The sequence below is a fragment of the Pyrgilauda ruficollis genome, unplaced genomic scaffold (assembly GCF_017590135.1).
Source record: "Pyrgilauda ruficollis isolate IOZ18807 unplaced genomic scaffold, ASM1759013v1 scaffold36, whole genome shotgun sequence".
NCBI lineage: Eukaryota > Metazoa > Chordata > Aves > Passeriformes > Passeridae > Pyrgilauda > Pyrgilauda ruficollis.
In genome coordinates, this window is record NW_024525045.1 from 4,002,058 (window position 1) to 4,026,639 (window position 24,582).

The 24,582-nt window shown below is 37.8% G+C and overlaps 1 protein-coding gene across 1 annotated transcript in view; it reads right to left on the bottom strand.

Annotated features, from left to right (window-relative positions):
• Positions 1–1,810: 1,810 nt before the first annotated feature.
• Positions 1,811–24,582, bottom strand: part of COL4A3 (collagen type IV alpha 3 chain) — a 56,044-nt gene continuing 33,272 nt past the window's right edge. Inside the window, exons 27-52 of the mRNA XM_041475712.1 lie at positions 24,016–24,108; positions 23,447–23,551; positions 22,506–22,603; positions 20,984–21,134; positions 20,749–20,862; positions 19,808–19,975; positions 18,642–18,731; positions 17,929–18,063; positions 17,124–17,222; positions 16,017–16,106; positions 15,514–15,653; positions 14,394–14,520; positions 14,044–14,124; positions 13,331–13,429; positions 12,353–12,403; positions 11,205–11,390; positions 10,468–10,598; positions 9,944–10,016; positions 8,606–8,677; positions 8,365–8,484; positions 7,452–7,550; positions 6,650–6,862; positions 5,819–5,996; positions 4,641–4,755; positions 3,160–3,332; positions 1,811–2,900 (exon numbers count right to left, since the gene is read on the bottom strand). Of these exons, the coding sequence (XP_041331646.1) occupies positions 2,816–2,900; positions 3,160–3,332; positions 4,641–4,755; positions 5,819–5,996; positions 6,650–6,862; positions 7,452–7,550; positions 8,365–8,484; positions 8,606–8,677; positions 9,944–10,016; positions 10,468–10,598; positions 11,205–11,390; positions 12,353–12,403; positions 13,331–13,429; positions 14,044–14,124; positions 14,394–14,520; positions 15,514–15,653; positions 16,017–16,106; positions 17,124–17,222; positions 17,929–18,063; positions 18,642–18,731; positions 19,808–19,975; positions 20,749–20,862; positions 20,984–21,134; positions 22,506–22,603; positions 23,447–23,551; positions 24,016–24,108 (3,086 nt within the window). The 3' untranslated portion in view covers positions 1,811–2,815. The remainder of the gene's footprint in view (positions 2,901–3,159; positions 3,333–4,640; positions 4,756–5,818; positions 5,997–6,649; positions 6,863–7,451; positions 7,551–8,364; positions 8,485–8,605; positions 8,678–9,943; positions 10,017–10,467; positions 10,599–11,204; positions 11,391–12,352; positions 12,404–13,330; positions 13,430–14,043; positions 14,125–14,393; positions 14,521–15,513; positions 15,654–16,016; positions 16,107–17,123; positions 17,223–17,928; positions 18,064–18,641; positions 18,732–19,807; positions 19,976–20,748; positions 20,863–20,983; positions 21,135–22,505; positions 22,604–23,446; positions 23,552–24,015; positions 24,109–24,582) is intronic.

The following is a 24,582-nucleotide window of genomic DNA, read 5'->3' on the forward strand; positions in this document are numbered from 1 at the left end:
GCATTAGTACTGGAAAGGAAAACAAAAAAAGCCAACGTGGAAATGGGTCTTTTATTTAGTCAAAATATCTTTATTTGGCTGTATTTAGCAGAATACAGCACCCATTATTTGCTCATTATTCCCAATTTCTCATGCATCCATTCTTTCAGTACAATATATTAACAGCTTGCACCTCATCAGCACTTTCCAGTTAAGGCTCCCAAAGCATTTACAGACAGCAGTTAACTAATCCTCACTAGAAGTAGGGAGTACTTCTAATGAGTAGAATCCTCATTAGAAGTAGGGAAGTAAAATGATTTGCAGCTGCAGTGAGAAGTTAACATCAACTTTTCCCAAGTTTTTCTTTGATTTCCAGTGTCTAGCTTGTATTATGCCAGGCTTGACAAACATGTGTCCCTGCAGTTGTATTTCATGCTTTTGAAAGAAAGACTCATTTTGAGCACTCAAAATCTAGAGCTATTTATCAACATCTTTCTTTAGTAACTTTTGAAGGCCACAAAAAAAGTGAGCAGCAGAATCCAAAACTAGGAACAAGGCATAACTTCCCCTTATATGCTATACTATGAGACAATTCTCTGTAACTTACCTTTGGACTTCAAAGCCACAATCCATTCCCTTCTGCTTACACATTATTCTCTACTGGACACATTTCCAGCAGACTTCAGCCTCAGGTACTCACATTTGCATTTTATTAGCTAGTGTTATGTGGAAGTCTCCACAGTCATCAATTCTATGTTTGGATGACTGCAGTGAGCATTAATGAAAGAAAGAAACCACCAGCACCCCAACAACCTACCAAGCAACAGGTGTGGTCTTTGAGTATTGAAAGCAAACTTCAGAGTTTATGGAACAGTCTAGTATGGGATTGTTTTAGGGAAGATAACCTCAGCCCCAGGCTTGATTCAAAGACTAAATATTAACTGGACATGAAGAAACCACCAGCCCCCCAACAACCTACCAAGCAACAGGTGTGGTCTTTGAGTATTGAAAGCAAACTTCAGAGTTTATGGAACAGTCTAGTATGGGATTGTTTTAGGGAAGATAACCTCAGCCCCAGGCTTGATTCAAAGACTAAATATTAACTGGACATGAATCCTTCTTATCAGTAGTGCATCTGCAAAGAGATTCTTCATTAAACCCTGTAAATTCACAGTTATACCTTGCAAACAGAATTACTATGACTGTTCAAGCAAACGATTTTAAAATATCCATTCAGTTCATATAAATGGTATCTTCATGTTAGCTCCATCTAAGAAACTGGTATGGAACACAGACAACACCTTTCCTTAGTTAGGTTAACACTGAAAATTCAAACAGTCTGACAAACACGATGCAAGTAGTTTAACAGAAACAATATAAAATTTCACTGGCTTAAAAAAAAAATCATCTAAATGAGAAATCCTGGTTATTTCACTGAATTGCTAGACCCTACATTTAAAATGGTGCATTTACAGGACTATTCAGATGAATAAGGCTTCTTCACTAAATACTGAAATTCTGATAAATTGTGCAAGTATTAAAAAATATTAACATTTTAAATGTCAACATTACAATTTTAAATAGCCTTGCAAGTGCAATGTTATAAATATATTTTAAAAAACCTCAGAGCTACAATTTTATATAATTTATATGAGCAAATGAAAGTGCTTTTCAAGTATTTATGTTCATTTACAGTTGGATTGTCTTGTATATAAGTCAGTGCTTAGATGGTATAATTTAAATATCAGTCTTTTTAAAAATTCTAGATGCATACATTTATCTGGATGGAATAAATGTTTTCATTTGCAGATGTGTGCTAAATATTTAAATACAGAATACAATTTGTGATAAATATTTAAACATGAAATAGTGTAAAATGGAAGTATTATAGATTTTGTTAGGAATCACATCCTGATGGGTGTGTGATAACCTGATAATGCCATGGGAGCCCTTGAGCCATACAGTAATTGTTAATTCTAACAAAATCCCAAATTACATGATAAATAGTTTTTTCTTCAGGAGAGACAAAAGCTTGTGATCATTATAGAGTCCAAATACTGCCAAATTGAAGAACTCAAATATTGCATGATCAATGTTGAAAGCCATGGAATCTAAAGAAAATTTCCCAACCCTTCCTTCAGTCAGCCTTAGCCACAGTCACTCTGGAGCACACAGGCAGTGCCTGCCACCACTGTCCTGCCTGCCCAGGTCCTGCTGCTGCTCCCTTTCTGGCCAGTCAAGCACCATTATAATCACAGTGGTACAAAAACCTTTGTATTCCTGTTTGCCAGCCAGAGGAAGGGTGAGGTACGTGGGGAGATATTTGTTTATTAGACAAGAAAACCAAACCAAACAACTCTTAATGAATCATTATATAGTTAAAAGTGCACTGAAAATATTTCCTATTGAACCCTATCTCTCCTAAGTGCCAGACTATCATCTTAAATGATATCCACTTGGAACACCGAACATAGGTAAGTTGATACAGGAGCATTTAGATTGTCCTGCTGTTTGAAAAGCACATGACACAAGGCAGCATTGACATCTTTCATTAAAGATCTGGTGATGCTGTAGTTTTATGGTGAAGATGCAGCTCAGAAATGACAAGATTCAGCAGATGCCCCTGCAGATGCCATTATAAGCTTCCTCCAACAAAGTGCTTTGTCATTTGCCAAAGACAAAAGTCAAACTGTTGCCCTACCTCACCACAGTGCTGCACTGGCAATTTATAAATTTATTTCCAGATGCAGCAGGACTTCAATAAATTATAGCTCTTCAGAGTTAGGCAATTCTTCATAATAAATCAGTTTCATGTTCTGTGAGGAGTGGCCACCATTTAGATTGGTCTCTTCATGCAGACCTGACAACGACTGATGATATTCTCTAGTTGTCCTGCTTTCAAAGTCTGTGGCACAGGTCTCCTAGAAGAAAAAACACAAACATTCAGTTTTTTTCTTTAAAAAACAGGGAGAGACAACGAGACTTTGGATATGGAATTATTGACAACAACCTTGAAATTCTTGGCTCAAACATCTGTGTGCTACAAAATGACTCTGTATCTAACAAACAGAGGTGCCTAACCTGAAGGGAATTACAAAGGAAGCCCCCCCCCCCCCCCCCCAGATTTTGCAGGCATTTATTGTCTCCTCTGCCACTGGGATGCAGGGAATTACAGTTTACCTGAACATTCTTCTTGGATTTAATGATGCCAACCAGAAACTGTAGGAATTTGTGTAGTAGTTGCATGTCCCCCTGCCATGGCACTCTATGAAAGGGACAGTCCGAAATTCTTCCAGACAAGACCCAGGAGATGCCAATGCTTGGCCAGAAGCCTCTGAGCCGGCACTTGTGTACTGTAACCACCAAAACATTTTGATGAGAACTTGTCCATCAGCTTTTAGTAAACAGCAAGCAAAAAAATCCCCTCTTTCTAAAACATCCCCTATGTTCTGTGGTGTATCTTGGACAAAATGAAATGAATGTGGATTCATCTGATAAAACTTACAATGAAGCACAGAAGCCTTCTGAAAATTCAAACAGTTATGGCATTTCTTAAGTCCCTGCAAAGGCCTTTTTCAGGTTGATAAAATGCATGAAACTAACCAGTACAAGCCTAGAAAACTAACCAGTACAAGCCTAGAAAGCTTCTGTTCTGTTGAGTACAACAGTAACTACATTACAAATAAACCAAATTGGAGGGGGTGTGTTCTCATATTTTTTGTTGCACTGAACACTTCTCCAAAACAAAAAGCAGAAAAGGTATTTTCCTTCTTTGATGTTGGTAAATGCTTGTAAAGTAGCTCTATAATAATTTACAACAGTTTAAAATTGGTTAGATACCATGTAACTTTGCTGATGTTGGAAACAAGTAAATTGTTTGAACCAAAGGCTAAAAAATTCTCTAATTCTTTTCCAAGTTTATTATTATTACTACTTGGGGCCAAATGACAGGAGAAACAAAAACTTCACCCGGGATCTAAAAGGACTTTACATTATGCAAAAAAGAGGGGTTTAAAATTCTTCTACCTTCATTTTTCAAACCCTATGACATCCCATAAACATGGGTAACAAAGATGAAATGCTGCATCCCCTATTACAAATACACTGTTAGTCCCATAAGCAATTCTCAATTTGCCCTCCCATTATGAACTTTCTTCACTCATATCTAATTATGATATCAAAATTGCTGAGGCAGTCTTCTGTAGACAGTGTTCTGCATTTATTTTGATTTTAGCTTTCTGTGCGGTTCAGCCCCAATTCTGATTTTTAAAAGAACTTCCTGGCATAGAAGTTGGTCACTTATTTCTACAATTTTGTGTTCAGGACCAGTTGAACCACTCCACTCCCCAAACCTGTTTCCTAGATCTTAGCATAACTTGTGAAAGTGAATGCATGCAGATATTTTTGTCAGACTAAAGTCCTTTACTACTTCTCTCATCTTTTCCACTTTTCCTCCTGCCACCTATTGTTGTGAACAGATCAGAATAGCTGTTTACATACTTTTGGAATTGAATAAGAAGTAATATAATTATTTTCTACTTCTTGGCAGATGCAAAAAAAAAAAAAAATTAACATTAACAAACAAATGAGCTATGAAAGCTGAAAACACCAATGAAAATGAGAGGACATAAAATTAATAATTCAAGTTGTTATATCCTTACCATAACAAAAGAAAAACCCTTCCAGAGAGACATCCAGCCATCTGGACATGCAGGAACTACAGTTGTTTGGCTGTGAACTGCTATTACCATTGCAGCTCCTTCACAGACAACACACCTGTGAAAGAAAGCACATACATTCAGTGCAGACATGAAGGAAAACATGAAAGCAGAACAAACTTGTGCCTTCTAGGGTGGTAGCTACCTCATGGCAAAACATACCTTGCTATAAATTCTACTACTCACACAGGTTTGTGTGTTTAAGGAGGGGTAAGTAAATTGAAGGAAACCTATATACCTTACCTTGCAGTTGCTTTGCAATCTCTACTAGAAACACCAGACTAAAACCGTTCTAAGATGAGAAGCAATTCCAGAACATTTGAGCTTCTTAATTTTGCCTTTAACAAAGTAATGAGCAGTATGTTACCTTTTTCACATGCTCACTATTTTATGCTGTTCTGGTTTAGTTCAAAGTCCTGTATTTCTGTCTATCACCTTTATTTGCTAAGATTTGAAAAAGTAATCTTTATTTCCTAAATGAGGAAACTGAAGCCGAGCTACTGGACTGCAACAACAGGGGAGGGCAGGACAGAAGATAAGAGTGCAAGGCCTGTCTTCCCACCTTGGATTTTGCTACTCTAGGACTTTCATGCTTTTAGAACTTTTCTCTTACATTGTTCTCCATCTTTCTCAGCTATTTCAAGCAACTAGAAAGGGCCACGCTTGTGGAACAGTGTTTCATAGTTGAGAACCTTCAGCTCAGTTTACAATGTTCTTCACCAACTACAGTAAATGCATCATCCAGAACTGAAAGCAGAACTTGATTTGTGCTATAATTCTAAATAATAAAGCTGTCTTTATTTAATTTTAGTCTGTCTCTAATATCCATAATGATAGGGTCTAAAGAAAACAATCCCTGCAATCACTAGGACAGTGTGCCATCTTCTCATGCTGGCTCTGCAGCAATAGGCCCTGTGGTGGGACCCTAGCTTTATTCCAACTTTTCTTGAGAGTATCACTGAATATTTGACATACTTAGGTAAGGAACCAAAAAGCAGGTTGATGAAGTCAGTGCTTGTGCTGGCTGAGACCAGCAGGTCTTCCCTAAGAGTTTCCACTTAAAACAATTTATGATGCCTCTGTGGTTTCAGGGCAGAAGACTAAAATTCTTATCTTTTTACCTGCTTATCTGGGGCTCTAGTGCCCTGCCAGAAATGGGTGCCATGTCTGGTGGCATCACCACTGCAGTGGACAGCCAGTAGGAATAGTCATTGCGAGAAGCGAAGCTACAAACGTCATTGGTGCTGCAGAACAAGAATGGCATGGTGCTGAACCTCTGCAAGCAGCTACCAGCTGTTCCTGGAAGACAAAAGAGGAGAGGTTTGTGGCAGTAGGAGATTAAATTTAGTGCAGTGACCAGAAGAGACACACGATGGCACTCAATCTACTATAGGAAGAATTAAAAGAGTTAACTATAAGAGTCTGTTCAGTAAAATTATCTACAAGCAAAATGCTTCTGGCTTATACAAAAATATCTATATCATAAACAAGGGCTAAGAACAAAATCTGTTAAAATAATACAATCTTCTTGAATGGTATCAGCCCTTGACACAGTAGCAGGGATTCAGCTGCTTAAACAAAAGTTTCTGGTGACATCATTCACACCCTAAAGTATCCCACTTAGGCTCCAAAACCCACAAGATTCTCCTTCACATCCTGTGGTGTTACTGTCAGCCCTGTGCAAATGTTGTGAAGGTTTATTCTAGACACCTATCCATAAGTAACTGAATTCCTCCTCAAAAGACTCTAGGGATATCAACAAGGGAATATAGGAGTGCAGGAAAGAAAGGTGTCTTTTAAACCATGATTCCTGAATTGACTCCAGGCTGCTCTGGAGACAGATAGTTGAAACCAATGTTTATCTCAGACACTTACTGTAAATTTGCTTTCAGGACAACTTAGCATTACTGGACTCTAAGAAAGCAATCTGAATTTTTTTACCAATACAGTACCAAGATCTTGTCCATGTGCTCGTTCATTTCCTTGTACAAAAAGCAGTGAATAGCCGACATAGATCTGGGATGTCCCATGTGGGCACGAAGGAATCTTTGTTGTCTGACTATGCCGGGTAAAGATAAATCCTTTTCTTGTTGGACCAGCAATGGTAGTACCTGGTGATCCAGGTAACCCCTGCAGACCTGGAAAGCCAATCAATCCAGGTTGTCCTGTGGATGAGAAATAAATATGATTGCAAGTATTATAATTTTGTTTGAGTTTTCATTTCTTTTAAATTAGTGAAACTGCTTGAAAACTAACAAAAAAATATCAATAACAAGATACAACTTAAAAACTGGTGGTATTTGTTCCAGATGTAGGAATTCCTTCAGACTTAGCTCAGGCAGATTTACACTGCATAGCTTGGCATAGTGAGGTATTTTAAATAACCATGGCCATTTTTGCCAAGAAAAGCTTAAAGTAAAACCATTTTGTGATGCCTAAATAAAAATATTCCATTCTATTTTAACATAATAAAAAGGCACCCTGGTACCTACAGATTTCAAGTGACTAAACAGAAGTGATTAATAACAGAAGAGCACAGTCAAGGCATATTTCTGTAAATTATTATTTTAGTTGTGAACATGCATCTGTTAAAAGCTAAGAATGTGCTTACATATGTCCCTAAAGTTACTGTAAGTGTTCTGTAAATTACATAATCTCAATACACGTAAGAGAAAGGATTTACAGAAATCAGCAGTACAATTTATCTGTAAATTCAGTTAGTACCAGTCAAAGAGAGATTCTGCTTTCCTGTACCTCTTTGTCCTGGAAATCCTCTGTCTCCTTTTGGACCAGGCAATCCTGGATGTCCTGGATGACCAAAACGCCCTGGTAGACCTTTTACTCCTTTGGGTCCTAGATTGCAATCAAGAAAAAAATACCCCAGAGGCATATGGCAGTAGTTATTCTAGAGTTTAATAACTGGTAAAGAATAAAGTTAAAATCCCCAGTTAAAATCTAGCTGTGGTAGAATAAAACATGAACTTACTAAGTTTTCACACTATCTATAGTGCAAGTATCATCATCTTTCTTATCAGGAAGATTAGAAGGCAATATTGAATGTACTGCAGAAAATGAATGTGCTGCAGGAAATGAATGTATTTCAGCAGAGGCATGTCCCCTTGAAGAGCTCCCTGCCTGGGGTGCACAGCTGTGCTGTTGGGAAGGGTGGCCAGATACCCACTGCATATCCACATCACCCTCCCTTCTCCTTCCTTCCCCGTTCCTCACAGCTGTGCCAGGCTTCACTTCTGGTGCCAATGAGAAGAAGCCAGCCTGTCCATTCCTTCCCACCCCAGACTAGGACAGGCACAATCACACTGGAACACATCTAGAGTACTTCTAGTACAGGTGGTAATTCCCTCCTCCCCACAAATGAAAAACATCCTGAGCATGGTTCTGGTTGTATGAAAATGGGGAAGGTTTTCATCTACTATATTCCTTAGGCTTGCCTTGAGGGATGTACTTACTGACTCACTGCAAGGGTGGAGGGCAGATGGAATGGGACAGGTTATAAATATTAGCGTGTTAACAAGGTACAAAGAACTATTTTTAAACATGGTAAAGATTTTAAAGACATGTCAAATTTTTCTGCAGAAATTTTTCCACCAAACCAAAGTGTTCTCCTAAGCAGCACACATAGACATGCATAGAGATAAAAATATGTCACCTTGTAGTCCAGGAATCCCTTGAATTCCTTGATCACCTGGTGTTCCTGGGATTCCTGGCAGTCCTGCAGGACCCTTGCTTCCTGGGATGGAGAATATTTTTCCAGAGAATCCAGGTGGGCCTAGCAGCAAAAATATAATGAAGATCTATTGCTTTACATTAAGAGAAAGCAAACAAACTACAAAACAAGCCAAATAAATCAACCTAAGTCAGCTGGTACTGGAAAGAGAAGGGTTGGTTACCTTGCTGGCCCTTTGGTCCCCTTGGCCCTTCTGCACCTTGTGGTCCTGGGGGTCCTTGATTACCCTTTTCTCCTAAAAGAGAAGATTGAAGATATATCTGTCTGTTTTAAAATGTCAAAACAACTGTCAAAGTTCCAGAGGCTTGTTGAAGAGTCCTACAACAATAATCCATGCAAAGTTCCCAAAGGGTAACAGAGCCTATAGACTGGTTTGAAATGTGAAGTGGGTTTCTTCACCTCTGCTGCAACTGTATAATTTATAGATCAAGTGCATTTAATTTATAAGACGATATTGTCATGCCTATCTATATGAAGGTTGGTCCATAAATCTAGTTTAAATTCTCAACTTTAGACTATATCCTTTCTATCTTACATGTTTTTGTCACTGGATTTGCAGCCTTCAAGTGTTGTAGAGAGTTCAAGAGAGTTGTAGAGTTTTTGTTGAGCAATTTGATAAGTGATTATTTTCACTGAGCAAAAGATGTGGTTACATTAAGACCATGCTCCACAGTTCTGCTTGAAACAAAAGAATTGACTAAAAGTAGTTTTAATACCACATCAGGAGACTTGACATATGTGAAATGAGAGTTTTTGGTTAAAGAAAATAAGATCACTGTCTGTGTGGCAACTTTGCCAATTAGAACAAACTAAAAATGCACAATAGTTAGCATGGATCACTAACAAGTAGGTTAAACAGGTAATGATAATTGTGTGGGACTGTAAATCATGCAATTGAAAATGAGAATACTGGAGTAATGCAGGCCTACATCATATTTAAATCACTAGAAATTGTCTAAATTAAAAGGATTTTTAGCTAGCTACTGATTCAACTTACCCTCAGGAATATGAAATTAATGAAGCCAATACATTTAACAGTTCATCTGCTGATAAACCGTAAATGAGACTTTAATTCAAACAATTCCTACAGCAAACAAAGCACCCGGTGCTGTAATTATGATTAAATGCTCCCGAGTTCTGTAGCTAAGAGGTTGTCAAAAAGTCACATTTTCTAGCAGTGGTGGGATATTTCCAATTGGCAGACTCAGTGCCAAAGTCCTTGCAGCTCATCACTCACTAAGGACAAACTTGTTTTGAATTTGTCTGAAATGGAGGTGGTTGATGTGTCAGCCCTTCCTCACCTGAGCCTAAATAAGGACCCACGCAGTTCCTCAATGAACACTCTCTCAGTGAATGCTTTCATTTAGACCTGGTGTACACCCTGATTTTCACAGCAAAACCTTGTGTCTCTAGAACCCCTCATACACAAATACTATTATAATTCAACATGTAAATAATTATATTTGGCACACAGGCGTGTACATAATAAATACATTAATACCTTTTACACCTGGGAATCCAAGAAATCCAGGGTGCCCTCTAGCACCAGGATAGCCTGATCGACCTTCTATTCCCTGCAAAACAGAGAACATCAGTAAGAAACAGGAGCAGCATCTTCACACAATGAAATACATTTTATTTTTGTTCAGAAAATTCACAGCATTATGTTCACAGAATATGCTTTAACTAGAACTATCTGCTCCACTTTTAAGCATGTCAGAAAATGTCATATTATTGTTCAGATTGTCCTGTAATACAGAACAGCCAAAGACATGACATACCAGGAATTAAAAAAAAACCAATTCTCATTGATCCATTTAAGTCCATAAAACTTGCTTCTCATATCCATTTAATTATTTCCTCTACTACAAGGTGTTTTTGTGAAAATGGCTGGGAGGGGATGCTTGTTTGGGTTTGTTGTTTGTTTTGAGGTTTTGGAGGGGTTTTTAATGGGTGTTATTATCTTTTCATGGTAAGAGCAGTCTATCAGTGCAGTAAGAAAGAAGCAGTATTCCTTTCACTGACTTTGGGACCAGGAGGGCCAATGTCACCAGCTGGACCCCTTGGCCCTGGAATTCCATCCGCCCCTCGGACACCTTTGCTTCCTTTCACGCTGAGAGTGGAAAGGCCAGGAAGGCCTGGAAAACCAGGAGCACCTATACAGAAACATCAGAGTAAGGGAAGACTGCTGCTAGCAGCTTTTCACCTAGATTACACACAACACAGTGCAACATTCAATGGCTCCATAACCACATCTCAGTGATTTCCAAGGAAATATACACACTTAAAAAAAAAATCAAATTTTTCCTAGCCTGCTGATTTAATCTAAGATCAGAACTTACAGTACTCTTTAACACTACAGGCTTTTGCATATCCTCCAGTTGTTATGTCTGGAATCACAGAATCATTTACATTGGAAAAGATCTTTTAAGATCATCGAGTCCAGCTGAAAACCTAACACTGCCATGTCCTCACTAAACCATGTCCCTAAGTGCCACTCAAGCTATCTCACTTTGTTAAAGTTGGATCTTAGCTGCCCCATGGACCACATGGGAGGAAAGCAAGATACTGCAATCAGGTGGACTCGGAAGCTTAGAGTTGTTTTAATTTAAATGCCACTGCATAGATCATGTTGGTTGCAATGGTAATATTGCATTAGCTGCTAAAGGGACCTGTTTAATTATGAAACTCTCTTGGGGGAATACTTCTACTTTCAATATCAGTATATCCTTTCAGACAAATAAGGAGTTCCAACAACACACCTGGTCTTCCATGTGCACCAGGAATACCTCTGTTCCCTTTCTGGCCAGTGATTGCCACGCCTGTGGTGCCTTGAAATCCAGGTAACCCCACTAAGCCAGGAGGTCCAATGGGTCCTTGATCTCCCTGATGACCTTTCACACCTGGAGGCCCAGGAAAGCCAGGCAGTCCCATGTCCCCTTTGATTCCTGCAAAGTGTGGATATTGCATGTGGGGAAGGCTGTCAAGAAAGTGAGGTGATGTGACAACTCCAAAAATGTGTTTCCTATATGGCAAAGGTGGAATTCAGCCCTTGTTTTTAGTACAGAGAAGTCCCCAAAGCCAGCTTGCTACCCTAAAGCAAAATAGTTCTGAGAAGATAGGACTCACAGCAAGGTACACATCACTTTTTTAAATTAAAAAACTTCACAAATTAAAAAAAATCCACTCCACTTCAGTGATTGCTCATCCCAATAAATAAACTTGAGAGGAGGATAAACAGACCAGAGAAGGGAATATTTTTTGATGAATAAGTAGAATAAATGCTTCTTTGTTCATCAGAACTAAAAAATCCTTTAAAACTAGATCCAAGCTGGAAGCATCAATATGAATGCAACAAAATGAGACTATTCCAAAAGGATATTGTTCTGAAGTCAATCTGAGAGTGCTTTAATTTTACTTTCTTAAGGTAAAGCAAATCAATGGATTTCTACCAGCAATAGACTAGAAATACAATGTAAAACCTAAAAAATGGGAAGAATCCCTCTTCTGTTTATCAATATAAAAGGGAAGATGAACAAAATCAAAATGCAACCACTGCAGCTTTCTCAAAGTGTGCTTGTTATTCAGAACGATCTTGTTTTGATAAGAACATACTCTGCTAATCAAATTATATATCACAGTAACATTTCAAAAGCTCTAGAATGTGTATGTCACCTTCACAAGACCACAGAAGTCAGCTTCTTTATTTGCCTTTTACAACAATCTAAACTTCACAAGCACCAACTCTTGACATTTAATATATAGGACCAAACCATTGATCAAAAGCACAGGATCACTCTTGATTTCCTCTGACACTTAGTGCCACTTCAGCACGTGAAAGCAGGAGGGGACTTGATGATGGTTCTGAGATCTAAATATTAAGTTGCTGCTTTTCAAAAAGACAACTCACCTCTACGTCCAGGAATACCTGGAAAACCAGGAATCCCTCTCCCTGGCAGTCCTGTAAAATATTAGGTCACGTTACACTCAAAGTCTGAAATAATTTTTTGAAAACAGAGTTTTCTAATATTTCATACATTTTTTCAGGGATCATGGAATCAAAAGGTAGAGTTTAGTTCTATGTAAAGTAAAATGTATTATATCCACTTCTATACAAAACCACAAACTAAAAATTTAAGTTATTTATAGGAGGAACTCTTATTGGCCAATCTTATTTGAGGTACATTCTTCAAGAAGAAGCTATTTCTTTCTTTTCAGAGAAAAAACCAGAAAAAAATCTGCACTTAATTTTCTTAGTTATTAATAGAAAAATAAATGTAAACACCTATAAAAGAAAATATGTAAACAGTGATTACTTCAACATGAGAATACTTTCTAAATACTATGGATGCCTTCTCAGTATCTTCTTGATTCATCCAAAGAAACATTTTTCAGTGTAAAATTCTGCCAGAATTCAGTGTAGGACTAAATCTGTCTGAACTTTGATAACATCAGGAGTGACTTTTAAATTAAAAGTTTCACAACCCAAGGTTTAGGTCATGGAAGCTTTCACTATTTATGCAGGGAAACATTGTGTTTCCTTTTATTTTATATTCACGTAAGACAGAAAACAACTCTGAAAGGATTTTGGTTCTTTTAAACTTTGAGATTAAACCCATAAGAGATGTTAACAGCAGTACTTTGACTTGCAGACATGACTAGGTGACATTACAACACGTGTAAAATAGAGCATTTGTAATGCAATGCTTGGGTTGCTGACAGCATGTACAAAATTTACATAGAAAACCACCTATAACCTTCTACTTATAAACTTAGCTTTGGCTCCACAGAAGCTCCTTCGTAATCCTTCCCAAATGATCCTTGTCACTATAATTACAGAAAAAAAAGCCAATTGTAAAATAGAATGAAAATCTGTCACTGCTGTTACCTGGTTCTCCCTTTACTCCTGGGGGGCCAGGCATACCATCCTGACCTTGAGTACCCCTTTCACCAACAAGTCCAGGTTTTCCAGGGACTCCAACAGCACCTGTGAATTACAATGCACCACAATATAATTTTTACTTCTGTAATTTTGCAGTAAGAAGATTTGACTCCCCTTTAATAAAATTTAATTAGCTCAGCTACTTCAAAGGTAGGGGTAGCTGTGTTGGTATAGAGCAGCATGTAGCTTGTATTGAGCTCACTGGACTTCAGTGGATTGAACACCCCCACTATTTTCACAGACATAAAGCCTTCAATGCATTCCTCTATATTGCTACATATACACACTGCCCCTGAGGTATATTTTTAATTCTGTTTTAGTTCTGTTGCTTTAGCAGACTACAACTCTTTGTTACTCCAGTTTTCTTCTCTTCATCTACCTATATCTTATTTATTATTTTCTTTGAGGAGGTAGAACCTAAAGAACCTAAGCCTTTCTTATAATTGCGTACATATCACATCTTTAGACCCTTGAATATATACTTATAATTTAAAAAAGGGCAAAAAGCTTTCCAGAAGTGAAGCAAAATTAAAACTTCTTCCCATAGCTGAACTGATAACATTGAAAAGGGTTTTTTAAAAGGAGGCAAACAAAGCCTCAAACTGAAATGAAATCCCAAATCCAGGGCAGTGATTTAGGAGAGAAGCTATATACCATACCAGGAGGGCCTGGGACTCCCTGCTGTCCTGGGTGGCCCTGGCATCCTTTAGCACCAGCATCTCCACGGGGTCCATACTGCCCTGTAAGAAGAAAGTGTGGCAGAGGGGAAATGGCATCACCCCTAGATCCAGACTCAGTTTAAGAGCTTTGTTGTTGTTTCTGCTTTGGCCAGCTGCAAAAGTTCTCCAGGTGACAAGCTGGCCTGGCTGCTCTGACCACAGAGGAGCTGTTGAGGTTTGCAGCAGTCAGTGTAAGTCAGTGTGCCACCCCCAGGCACCCCATGCAGCTGGAGGAATTACCTTCTACAAGCCTGTCCTAAGCTCACCATCCCTCCAAAAGTACCCCATACCTGGGATTCCTGCACCTCCAGTTTCCCCTCTGATCCCATGTGGTCCTGGTACTCCTGTAAGCCCTGGATGACCCTCGGAGCCCTTTTCTCCTTTGCTGCCCAAAACTCCTGGGGGACCTGGATCTCCCTGAGAAACAGTTGCACACACAGAGGTAAAGAATCACAGTGTGGAACACGAAAATCACATACAATTTTAAGGGTTAAGTACATGTAATCACATTTCATTAGGATTTTCAGACAAAAACCAAAGCAGACTAACTATAAGGTCTTCTCATAATACCACTGATCTTTCAGACATAGTTAAGATCCATTTTTAACCTTTATAAACCAAGTTGGTTTTAGATTTTTCCCTGGCACAGATTTCCCTTCAATTTTATTCTACCAGTTCTTTTGATCCAAACTTTCATTCCTCAGCTAATGTGCAGCTATACAAAATACTGAATTGCATTTTTTTCCTTGAATCCCTACTGACTTTTTTCACAGTAATCTCATTGGGGCTACCCAGCTGATACTGAAAATAAACAAATCATTTAGACAGATCACAGGATTTATAGAGGAATTTACAGCCTCAGCCACACATTTCAGGTAATCTCAAAGGTAAAAAGACTTCCAGTTATTCAACAACCAGAACATGAGGAGTTAAACTATCCAATTGATCTAACTTAAAAATACTGGTTTGTTCTCAGCAATGTATATATGACCAAACATAGCATATACTCTGTGCAGTACCCATTACTAAGAAAAAAAAATCTTGTGCAAGGATATTACCAGACTATCAAAACCAAACAGTACAAGTTTAGATTATAAAACTTCTGCATTTGCTAAGACAAGTTTTTTGATGTACTTTTTAACATCCTTTTTCTTAATGAATTAGGAACTTTTACAGAAAGCAAGTTACTTCAAGATATTTCGTCTTTATAAACAAGAAATTCTTGCACAAATGAAGTGAAATATGATGAAATAAACTTCTTCTGAGTAATGACACAATAGAATTTTCATATTTCTTACCACTAATTAATCAACTATTTCTGCAAACTCTGCAGCTCTTGCTTACATGTTGGTTCTGTTTCTATAGTCAAAGGCTCTGCCTAACAGGAAATTTTTTCCACTGCCTTTATACCTTTGGACCAGGTTCTCCTGGAGGCCCAGCAGATGGGTACCCAGGATCTCCTTTGTCACCTGGAAAGCCACCATAGCCTGGTGGACCAGGGTCACCTGATGGTCCTGGAAAGCCTGGAGATCCTTTCTGGCCTTTTGGACCTGGAAAAATACCAATACTGATACCATTCTTAAAAGGATCATAATTGCATTTCACACTCCATGTTTGTGATCTATTGCTTATATATACAGATATTAATTCTTCATTAAAGTAATTGAAACTGTGATTTTATTTCTAAAAAGAGGTTCTTGCATGTAATAATATATAAATTAAAAAATTTGGATAGAGAGGGAGAATTGCATTCTGCAAGTCAAGCAAATTCTGGGGTGAAGGTAAATCTATGGATACTAAAGAATAAATCCCAGTCTAAGAATTGTGTGGTGTGCTGATAGTAACAGCTCAGACCTGTGCAAATGCCTCTATAGAGCTCTATGTATTTGTAATATGTCTTGGGAGAAAATGACCTGGAATTCCCATGTCCCCCTTGTCTCCGAGTGCACCTGGGAATCCTTGTCCTCCAGGAATCCCTGGAAGACCCATAAATCCTTTGGCTCCTGCAAGATGAAGAAATTAATGTCATGTCAGAACTGTCATGGATACAAAATCCTCTACCACACACCTTTTGGTGTATTATTATTTTATAGATAATCAACATGAAACCTTTTGCCCCAGACACAAATAAAATTATCATTGTTTTCAGAAAGCCAAGGAAATAACAAATCCTTATGTATCAACATTAAAATTAAGGTTTGTGACCACAGCACTTAAGGGCAGCCACTGTAATATGTTATAGTTGAATGTGATCAAGATCATGAATTTGTATTCATGCACTGGACTCACCTTTCTTTGCTTGCACTCCAGCTCAGTTTAGTTTTGTGCATCGAACAATCACATTATTACTTACTCATGACAGATTTCTCATGACTAGGATACAGTAAAAAGCTGAGTGTGACCTAAGCAATTTTCCCCTCACTCACTTATCTTGAGATTAATTTAGCTAAATTAACAGTTTAATAACTAAAAGATCCAGATACATCTAGAATGTTCTGTGGACATTCATTCTAAATGCCAGTGTGCCAATGCCTGACATTTTTAAAGCTACTTTTCACTGGAAATCTGCTAACTTTTGAAATACAAGTCAGATATCTAAGTTTTGGAAAGGGAAATATAATTTATCTGAAATAAAAAGAAATCCTAAAATATTTTTGTGCAAAATTGTAATATTTAATAATTAATTTTTAAATAATATTGCAAACTCAAACTTCTTTTTGCTTTTTAGAAAAAATAGTTTTTATTCATTGGTTTCATCAGCTTTTAGACTTTATTGTCATTTTCTATTTGTCATCCTAAACAATGGTCTATGTATAAAAGAAAACAAAATCATTTGGTGATAGCTGCTATGACTTTCAAACTGCAGCTTTTGAAATTGCTCAGTTTCAGAATTCTCAGGAAAGCTTGAGAGTTAATAGAGAGAATGTAGTGCTGCTTCTGGAGCCAATTTGGTGCGCATTGGAGCAGAAGTACGTCCCTGTCCATGTGGCACAGGGATTTTCAATATACATATTCCATACCTGGTGGACCAGGCATTCCTTCAGACCCATCCACACCTGGTGGACCTTGCACACCAAGGTCTCCTTTTTCTCCCCTTACACCCATTCGGCCTTGAACTCCTAAAATGAAGTTTCATTTAAAAAATATTGCAAAACAACATCTTGGAACATAACTTTTGTTCAAAGTTTAACATTCTATAACTCTTTAAGCTAATGAAACAGAAGTAGAGCACAAGATTTTCACTCTGAACACACATAAGCAAAACACAAACTCAAATCCAACACCTTCTGTATTTTTCATGTGGAAGCAATAGGAAGTTCCTGAAAGCTTCCATAGGAAAATAGCAATAGAAAAAGCCAGATAGCATTAGTTAAGCATCTACAGCTCATATAGAGTCCATATTAATGTTGCAAACGAAGGAGTTTTTCTGGCAGTCAAGTACTTCTGAGCAGATTTAATGTCTTTGCTATCCAGCATCTGGTTGGTAAGTGCAGCCATTTCTGTGCTCACAGGATAAAAAAAATGTAAAAACATCAATGTCTAGCATATATGTATAGAAACCTCCTGGTACTACTGATATATTATTTAGAAAATAAGAGCTTTTTAAAGGAATTAGGGCTTCCTAAAATTGAACTGAATATTCAATGTAATATCCAACTATTCCATAAATGAGAAGGCAGTTCTAGTGTTTAGCAATAATTATTTCAAAACACAGTGAGTACTCTCAGCAGTAGAGTCAGTTTATTCTGTATTTTAGAGTTCACTAGAACTGCAAAACAGATGACAACCCCGGCTAGTTTTAATGACAGAACAATGAATGTGTACCTTTTAAACCTTGTTCTCCTTTGTCCCCAATACCAACCAAGGTCTCAGATGGTCCAGGAAAACCTTTATCACCTGGTTCACCTTTTTCTCCAAGAAATCCTTTTCTTCCCTTTATTCCCGGGAAGCCAGGAGAACCTGCAAGAAAATAGAGTGAAATTTTCTGAAGAGACCTGACTAGATGATATAATAAAGCAAACCAGATAATGCCAATCGTCAAGAGCAATTGTAATTGACATATGTAAATATACATTGCAAAACAATCTAAACTAGCTTCTTAAATGCTCCAATCAACAGCAAAACACCTACAAGTACAGATTACTTGTAGCAAGTAATGCTTGTCTTTCCAGCAAGATGTGGAAATTATTTCTTATAGTGAATAAACATACAATCTTGTGTCTGTTAAATAAATACAATAATGGTATTCACACAAGAGGAGAAAAAACCAGCAGAAAGGCTCTGCTCTTTATTGAGTAAATCACCAGCCACTTAAAAAATGAAAAAGAAAAAGGTGGCAAGTCAAAACCGTTAAAAAATATGATGCTGCCCTTCAGTCTGCAGACTGCACATATGTAGAAGACAGATTTACCAAAACTCAAAGAAATTCCAGTACAACATCTGTACTAATACACACAAAAATGGATCACAAGACTAACTTGAGCATTGAAATTCCTGTATTGTAAGTGATAAGGAAGGCAGATAAAGTGGACACTCACCTTGGATACCAGGGTTGCCTGGTCTTCCAACCATGCCAGGGGGTCCAGGAATTCCTAACAGTCCCATTACTCCTGGATCTCCCCTTGCCCCTGTGGAATTGAAGCAATAGGAACATATTTGTTAGCATTAAATCAGTTAAATAGAACATTACTTCAGAAAACTACACATACACCTGTCATTTCAGTGTTTAATTGCTTATTTTATTTTTTCTCCATTTCTGTAACTGTCCAAGCCAGTTTTCCCATCCTTAACCACAGAATCATGACTTATAACCCCCAAATTACCTAAATTAGTAGCTGCAACAGCTCCTACCAATGAATTAAATAACTAACAGTAAGGATAATGCATCTGAGATACCCACACAGGGATGAGAGATCAGTCACGAGATGTGTGGGAATGACATTCCTTTCAGGCTCAGGAGTCAAAGAACAGCTGGGAAGTAACAACTCCCTCAAATGCCACCAGAAGTCTACGTTTGCATAACTGAGTCAAGTGCTACATGTTTATCAAAAGCTTTACAGATTCTCAGTATAAAAAGGCATGTACCATCTCCTTCCCACAGTGTAATGATTTGATTTTAAAGAAAAATCTTTGTTAGAAATAAGAAGCATTATATGACTGATATATTTTATTCTTCAAAACAAATTAACATATTTCTGAAAGAAAAAACCAAACAAATCAACCCTACAGGGACCACATAGCTTACTTAAAGTTAGCTCTGGTTAGTGATAGAGCTTGATCTGACTCAACTCTGTCAGATTCTAGATCTGAGCTTATAAGAAAAAGAAGCTGGCATTACAAACTATTTGAAAAAGGATGCTGAGTAAGAACTAAACACTTTGCAATTCCATTTTGCTGGGGGAGTTGCTTTGAATATTAACTATTTCGTGTCCTACTGCAAGGACATACAAAAACTACATAAAGCACTGTTCTCAGAAGACTATTATAGAAAATTCCACACTGTGTCAAGAGAGCTTCAAGATATGCTCTTCCTTTAAGGAAGAATGATTAATTAGTTTTTCATAAAAATCTCAATTATAAGCGAAAGCTGTTGTTGGAAAAATATTTCAGCATCTTCAGTCTAGAAAAACATTACCTTTTTGCAAAACACCTTTCTGCAAAGACTCAATTGCTACATCAAAACAAATACTTGGGGAAACCTTACCTGGCAAACCAGAGATTCCTGGCCTTCCAGATTGTCCCTTGGGACCAGGTAATCCCATATTTCCCTGAAGACCTATAAATCCAGGTTCCCCAGGCTTTCCATAGATTCCTGGGATACTCAATCCAGGAGCACCCAGGTTTCCTTTTGAACCTTGTAAACCTCTTCCTCCTAAGAAAAGTGCAGGACAGTGTAGTATGGTAGATCTGTCTGAAAAACAAACTTCATCTCTATCTTTACATCATAAGCATGAAACTCTCCTTGAACTCTGCCTGTTTGAGGCTAAATATGAGATCTGTAAGGCAACAAATACATTCAGAAAATCTTAGGAGGGCTGTAGGTTGGGATTTCTGAAAAGGAGGGAAAAAAAATGAGAGTAGACAAATCTGTTCTTTCCCAGAAAAAGAAGAAAAACCCAAATATGAAAACCCCATCAATTTTGCATTTATTCTTTATAAAATTCTATTTTTAAAAATCCTTTTGAGATCATATATAGGAGAAGGAATGTGCTGTATACCTGAGTGTGTTTTTTTGAAAAGAAAATCATATGCAGTACAGGCAGGTACTTTTGGCACCCTAAATTATTTTCCTACCTAGTTGAGCTCTTCCTTTCACTTATTTCTTTATCAATCCCATTGCACCACAGAATCTAAGTTCAGTCCCACATGGGAGATATGACTGAAATAGCTATCCTTTTTGATGTGGAATTTGGGTCAGTTTGTGATCACCTTTTATACTGCCCAATGGAATCTGAATCTTAATCCATCTTCATCAGTGCATGTGCTTCCTCCCATCTACAGAAAGGACATCTTTAAAATGGACTCTCATTTTCTTGCATACCAACATCCAGAAACAATTTCAGCTCCCTCAGGCCATTGGAGGGCAGAAACAAAACAAAAGAGATTCACCCAGTCAAATAGCATTTTTGGGTCAGAAAGTCCTACCTGGTGGGCCTGTAGCTCCCTGGCCACCTGGCAAACCTGGCAGGCCAATAAGACATTCAGCAGGTTTCCCTGGAAAACCTGGGTCTCCAGGAACTCCAGGTGAGCCACGATCTCCTAAAAGACATGAGAGTGGATTCACAGCTGAATTAAGTTTTAGGCTTTCAGTGAACCTTGTTTGACTTGATTTTCCTTAAAATAATGTACTGTGCTCTCTGAGCTTCTCTGGCAACATTACCTCTTAGGCCATCATCACCATCATGCCCAGGATGCCCTGGTAGGCCTGGGAGTCCTGGAAGTCCACCTTCACCTTTTGAGCCAGGACTGCCATGACCTCCTGGTGAACCCATTCTTCCTGGTTCTCCAGGAATAACCATGCCTGGCTCACCCTGCAACACAGAGAGAAATATAAACAATCCTCTCTGCTTTGCAGATCTGCCAAAATATTTTCTCCACTAGTGTAATAATGACCTCATTTTGTTAGGGTAATTCTCTTAATTCCCTTTGGATGTTTCACACTATAATTTCTAACGGCTTCAATTCAGCAGACCACTGGATGTTCCTTATTAGCTAGCTGAGTAATTAATCTAGACAACTTTTAAACTTAGTAGTAACTTCTTAGGTCTCCTAGACCTAAGAAGTTACTACTCAGCAATGCAAGACACTTCCCTCCATTTGGTCTTTACTGCATTGAGATGCCTTCTGCAGCTGTGAATAGCTTTGAACATCTCTCTGAAAGTCGGGGTGAAGTTTGTGTAATTATAACATTTCCTTTATTTTTATACAATAAAATTATGTATTATATATCAAATTATTTATTTGAATGATCAGGGTCAGCACCCAGATATGCCCCAGGATACTCAGTCAGTTGTTGGGGTTTTTTTAAATCATTCTTCTGATTATTGTTGTCCATGAAGACTGCTTTTATCACAAATGTCCCAAGTACATTCCCTGACTGGAAACTTTGAATTAGTAGGTTTTTTAGCTACTGAACTGCTGGTTGCAGCAAATCAATATGTTCATAAAGCATATCAGTAGACCTGAGCTTATACCAGTCACTAATGATATACTTGGACCACAGAGGCCACTTCACATCCAGATGTTCTGTGGCATCAAGTACAGATTAAAAAATAAAAATTCACAACCCCAACTGCCTTCCTTTGTCATATCAAAAAAACACACTAAAGAATGACATACAGGTACAAACAAAGAAATGCCAGGTGTTCAAATAATTTAGGTGGTAATATTTTGTTCAAAAATTGAATCCTAATTACAGACTAGTCAATAATCAGTAGATTAGCTTTTGTTAATCAGCAAGAGTGGCTGCAGTATTACCTCCAACCTTCTTTCTTCATGCTTCAATTTAACAGAGCACTTGCTTAAATTAAATACATACTTACTTGTCAATTACCTCCATCAAATATATGCTTAATTGGATTTCTGAACAGGCACCTTTTCAGCAGCTGTGGCCTTAATTTTTTTTTTTTTTTTTTTGCTGTAAGCAATGCAATATCCTCCTTGTGGTCTGAAAGCTGAAGTAGGAAAACATCCCAAACACTTCGAATTCTGAAATCTTGTATTTAGATCAAAAATTTTGGCTTGAGCCCCTTTTTATAGAAAGAATTAAATTTCATACTTTGTGCATGACAAGTCAAGAAGTGACGAATTGCTATATTCCTTACAATTTCTAATTTATTTGCTCAGTATAAAATTGAATGAATGGGCCGTATGGAAAAGCTTGTGCTTTTTTCTAACCAAACCTTTTGTCCTGGTTGTCCTAGGTTTCCAGCTCGGCCTGGATCTCCAGTCTTTCCTTCACAACCTGGTGGCCCTCTGCCTCCTGCAAGTCCTTTATCTCCTGCAAAAAGGAATTAAATGGCAGTACAGATGCTTTATTTTACAAAAGGGTCCTTGCATGTGTGCAATTATGAGCCTCTGACACTAATGCAGCTTACATGAGCTGAAGGGAGGATCTTGATTTCAGAGCTAATGTGACACATGACATCTTGTTCCTTACAGAGTCACTCAAAATTGACTGAAACACTGCTTGTTAATTAACTGACTATGAAGCAAGTCACCATTTTTTTTCAAGTGAAGCCATTCTGATGTTAGTTTCCTGCTGTTCTCTTTAGCAAGCAGCTTGGTACAAGTTTCAGTATCTGAGCTTTTTTTGTTTACTCATGTCCTTACAGGATTATGAGAATTTCCTAGTATTGCTAGGGTTCAAGAGGAGTTATAACTTTGCATGAGGAATGGCTAAATTTACAGTATTGAAAATGCTTTCTATTACCTGCGTATTAGGGCAGGTATTGCATCATACATAACCAAAACTGATTAAAAATAAAGTACTTGGACACTTATACAGCTCTGTCTCTGTAACACATATCCAGGTAAAGAGAATCCATCTGAATTAAGTACAGCACTCAGAGGAGATAACTGCACCTGTTTGGGCAGTATTCCAGCAAGCATCAATGTCCTTAAAAATATTTTCCTACTGTCAGCTTTGATACTTCATACTCTGAATACCTCAAAATATTTCAAACTTGCCATTTCTAAGACTTCAGGCAGTAAATTACACAACTGCTAAAAACACTTATCTGTTTGTTAATTGATTTTCTTTTTTTAACTTGCTAATTATTTTAAGGTGTACTTAAATTTTTTTTTTTTTTGTTTTGCTTTAAGATCAAAAAGAGTATTTTACCTTTTGGACCTGGGTTCCCAGGAAACCCAAGCCCTGGAAAGCCTGTGTCACCCGTTGGTCCTGAATGTCCTGGATCACCTGGCTGACCTCTTGCTCCAACCCTACCTGCCCAAAGAAAATAAATAAACTGTGAGTTATCTTACCACAGAACATCAACTTGTAAGATTATGTGTGTTATATTTTATTATTAATAAGGACACAACTGTAGATTATATTAGAATTTAGACACCAGTTCTCCCCTGCAGGTTTTCACAGTTAAAGTGCTAATTGCATTCACAGTGTCAAAGCATTTATGAGTCTGTGTGTTTTTGTACAATCTGGCCAAATTCCAGACTCCTAGAAACAGCTACATGCAGACATGAATCTTCCACGTCTTGAAAGGTTCCAAACACTTTATAGTTCCAAACAGAAGCAACTACAAAAACAAACTACCATAAAACTTTAAAAAAACTTCCTGTGCTGTTCAGGACAGTTTTAAGGACTATTGTTCTACAAAATCCAAACAAAGATGCCTTACAATTAACCAATCTCTGATTTTAACTGTTTTACTGATTTAGTGCTGCACTCACCAGGCACTCCTGGGGGTCCAGGTAAACCATGTGGTCCCTGAGGTCCTGGCAAAGCAGGTAATGGAGTTGCCCTACTGGTCTCTCCTTTCATACCTTCAGCAAATACATTATAAAATATTACAAAGGCATATAGTTTGGAAATCTCAAGCATTTAAAAATATGAGTGATCAATCTACTTGGCTAAAAATGTAATCATCTACAGTTGCCATATTTCTAGTACTCCAACAGATTTTGAAAAGCCTTCACACCCTAACTTAAGTAAAATCATATTATTGACATCTGCAGTCTTGCTCTCAGCTCTCCTGCAGTCTAGGGGAGGCACAGAAAAAGAAGCACAAAGTCACCAGGAAAATGACACAACTGACACGTGCTTAAATCTTCAGCTCCAGGTCAAAAAGGCTCAGTGGGCATTATCTTTAAGCAGGCTTGATTATATCTGCCACTCAGCTGAGTTCTTCCACTGGTATGTTTCCAGCACTCAAAAATTATTATGCCCTTTATATTTAACCTGCTGACTTAGATTACACTAATGGTGACAACAGGCTGGATATTTGATTAGTTATTCTT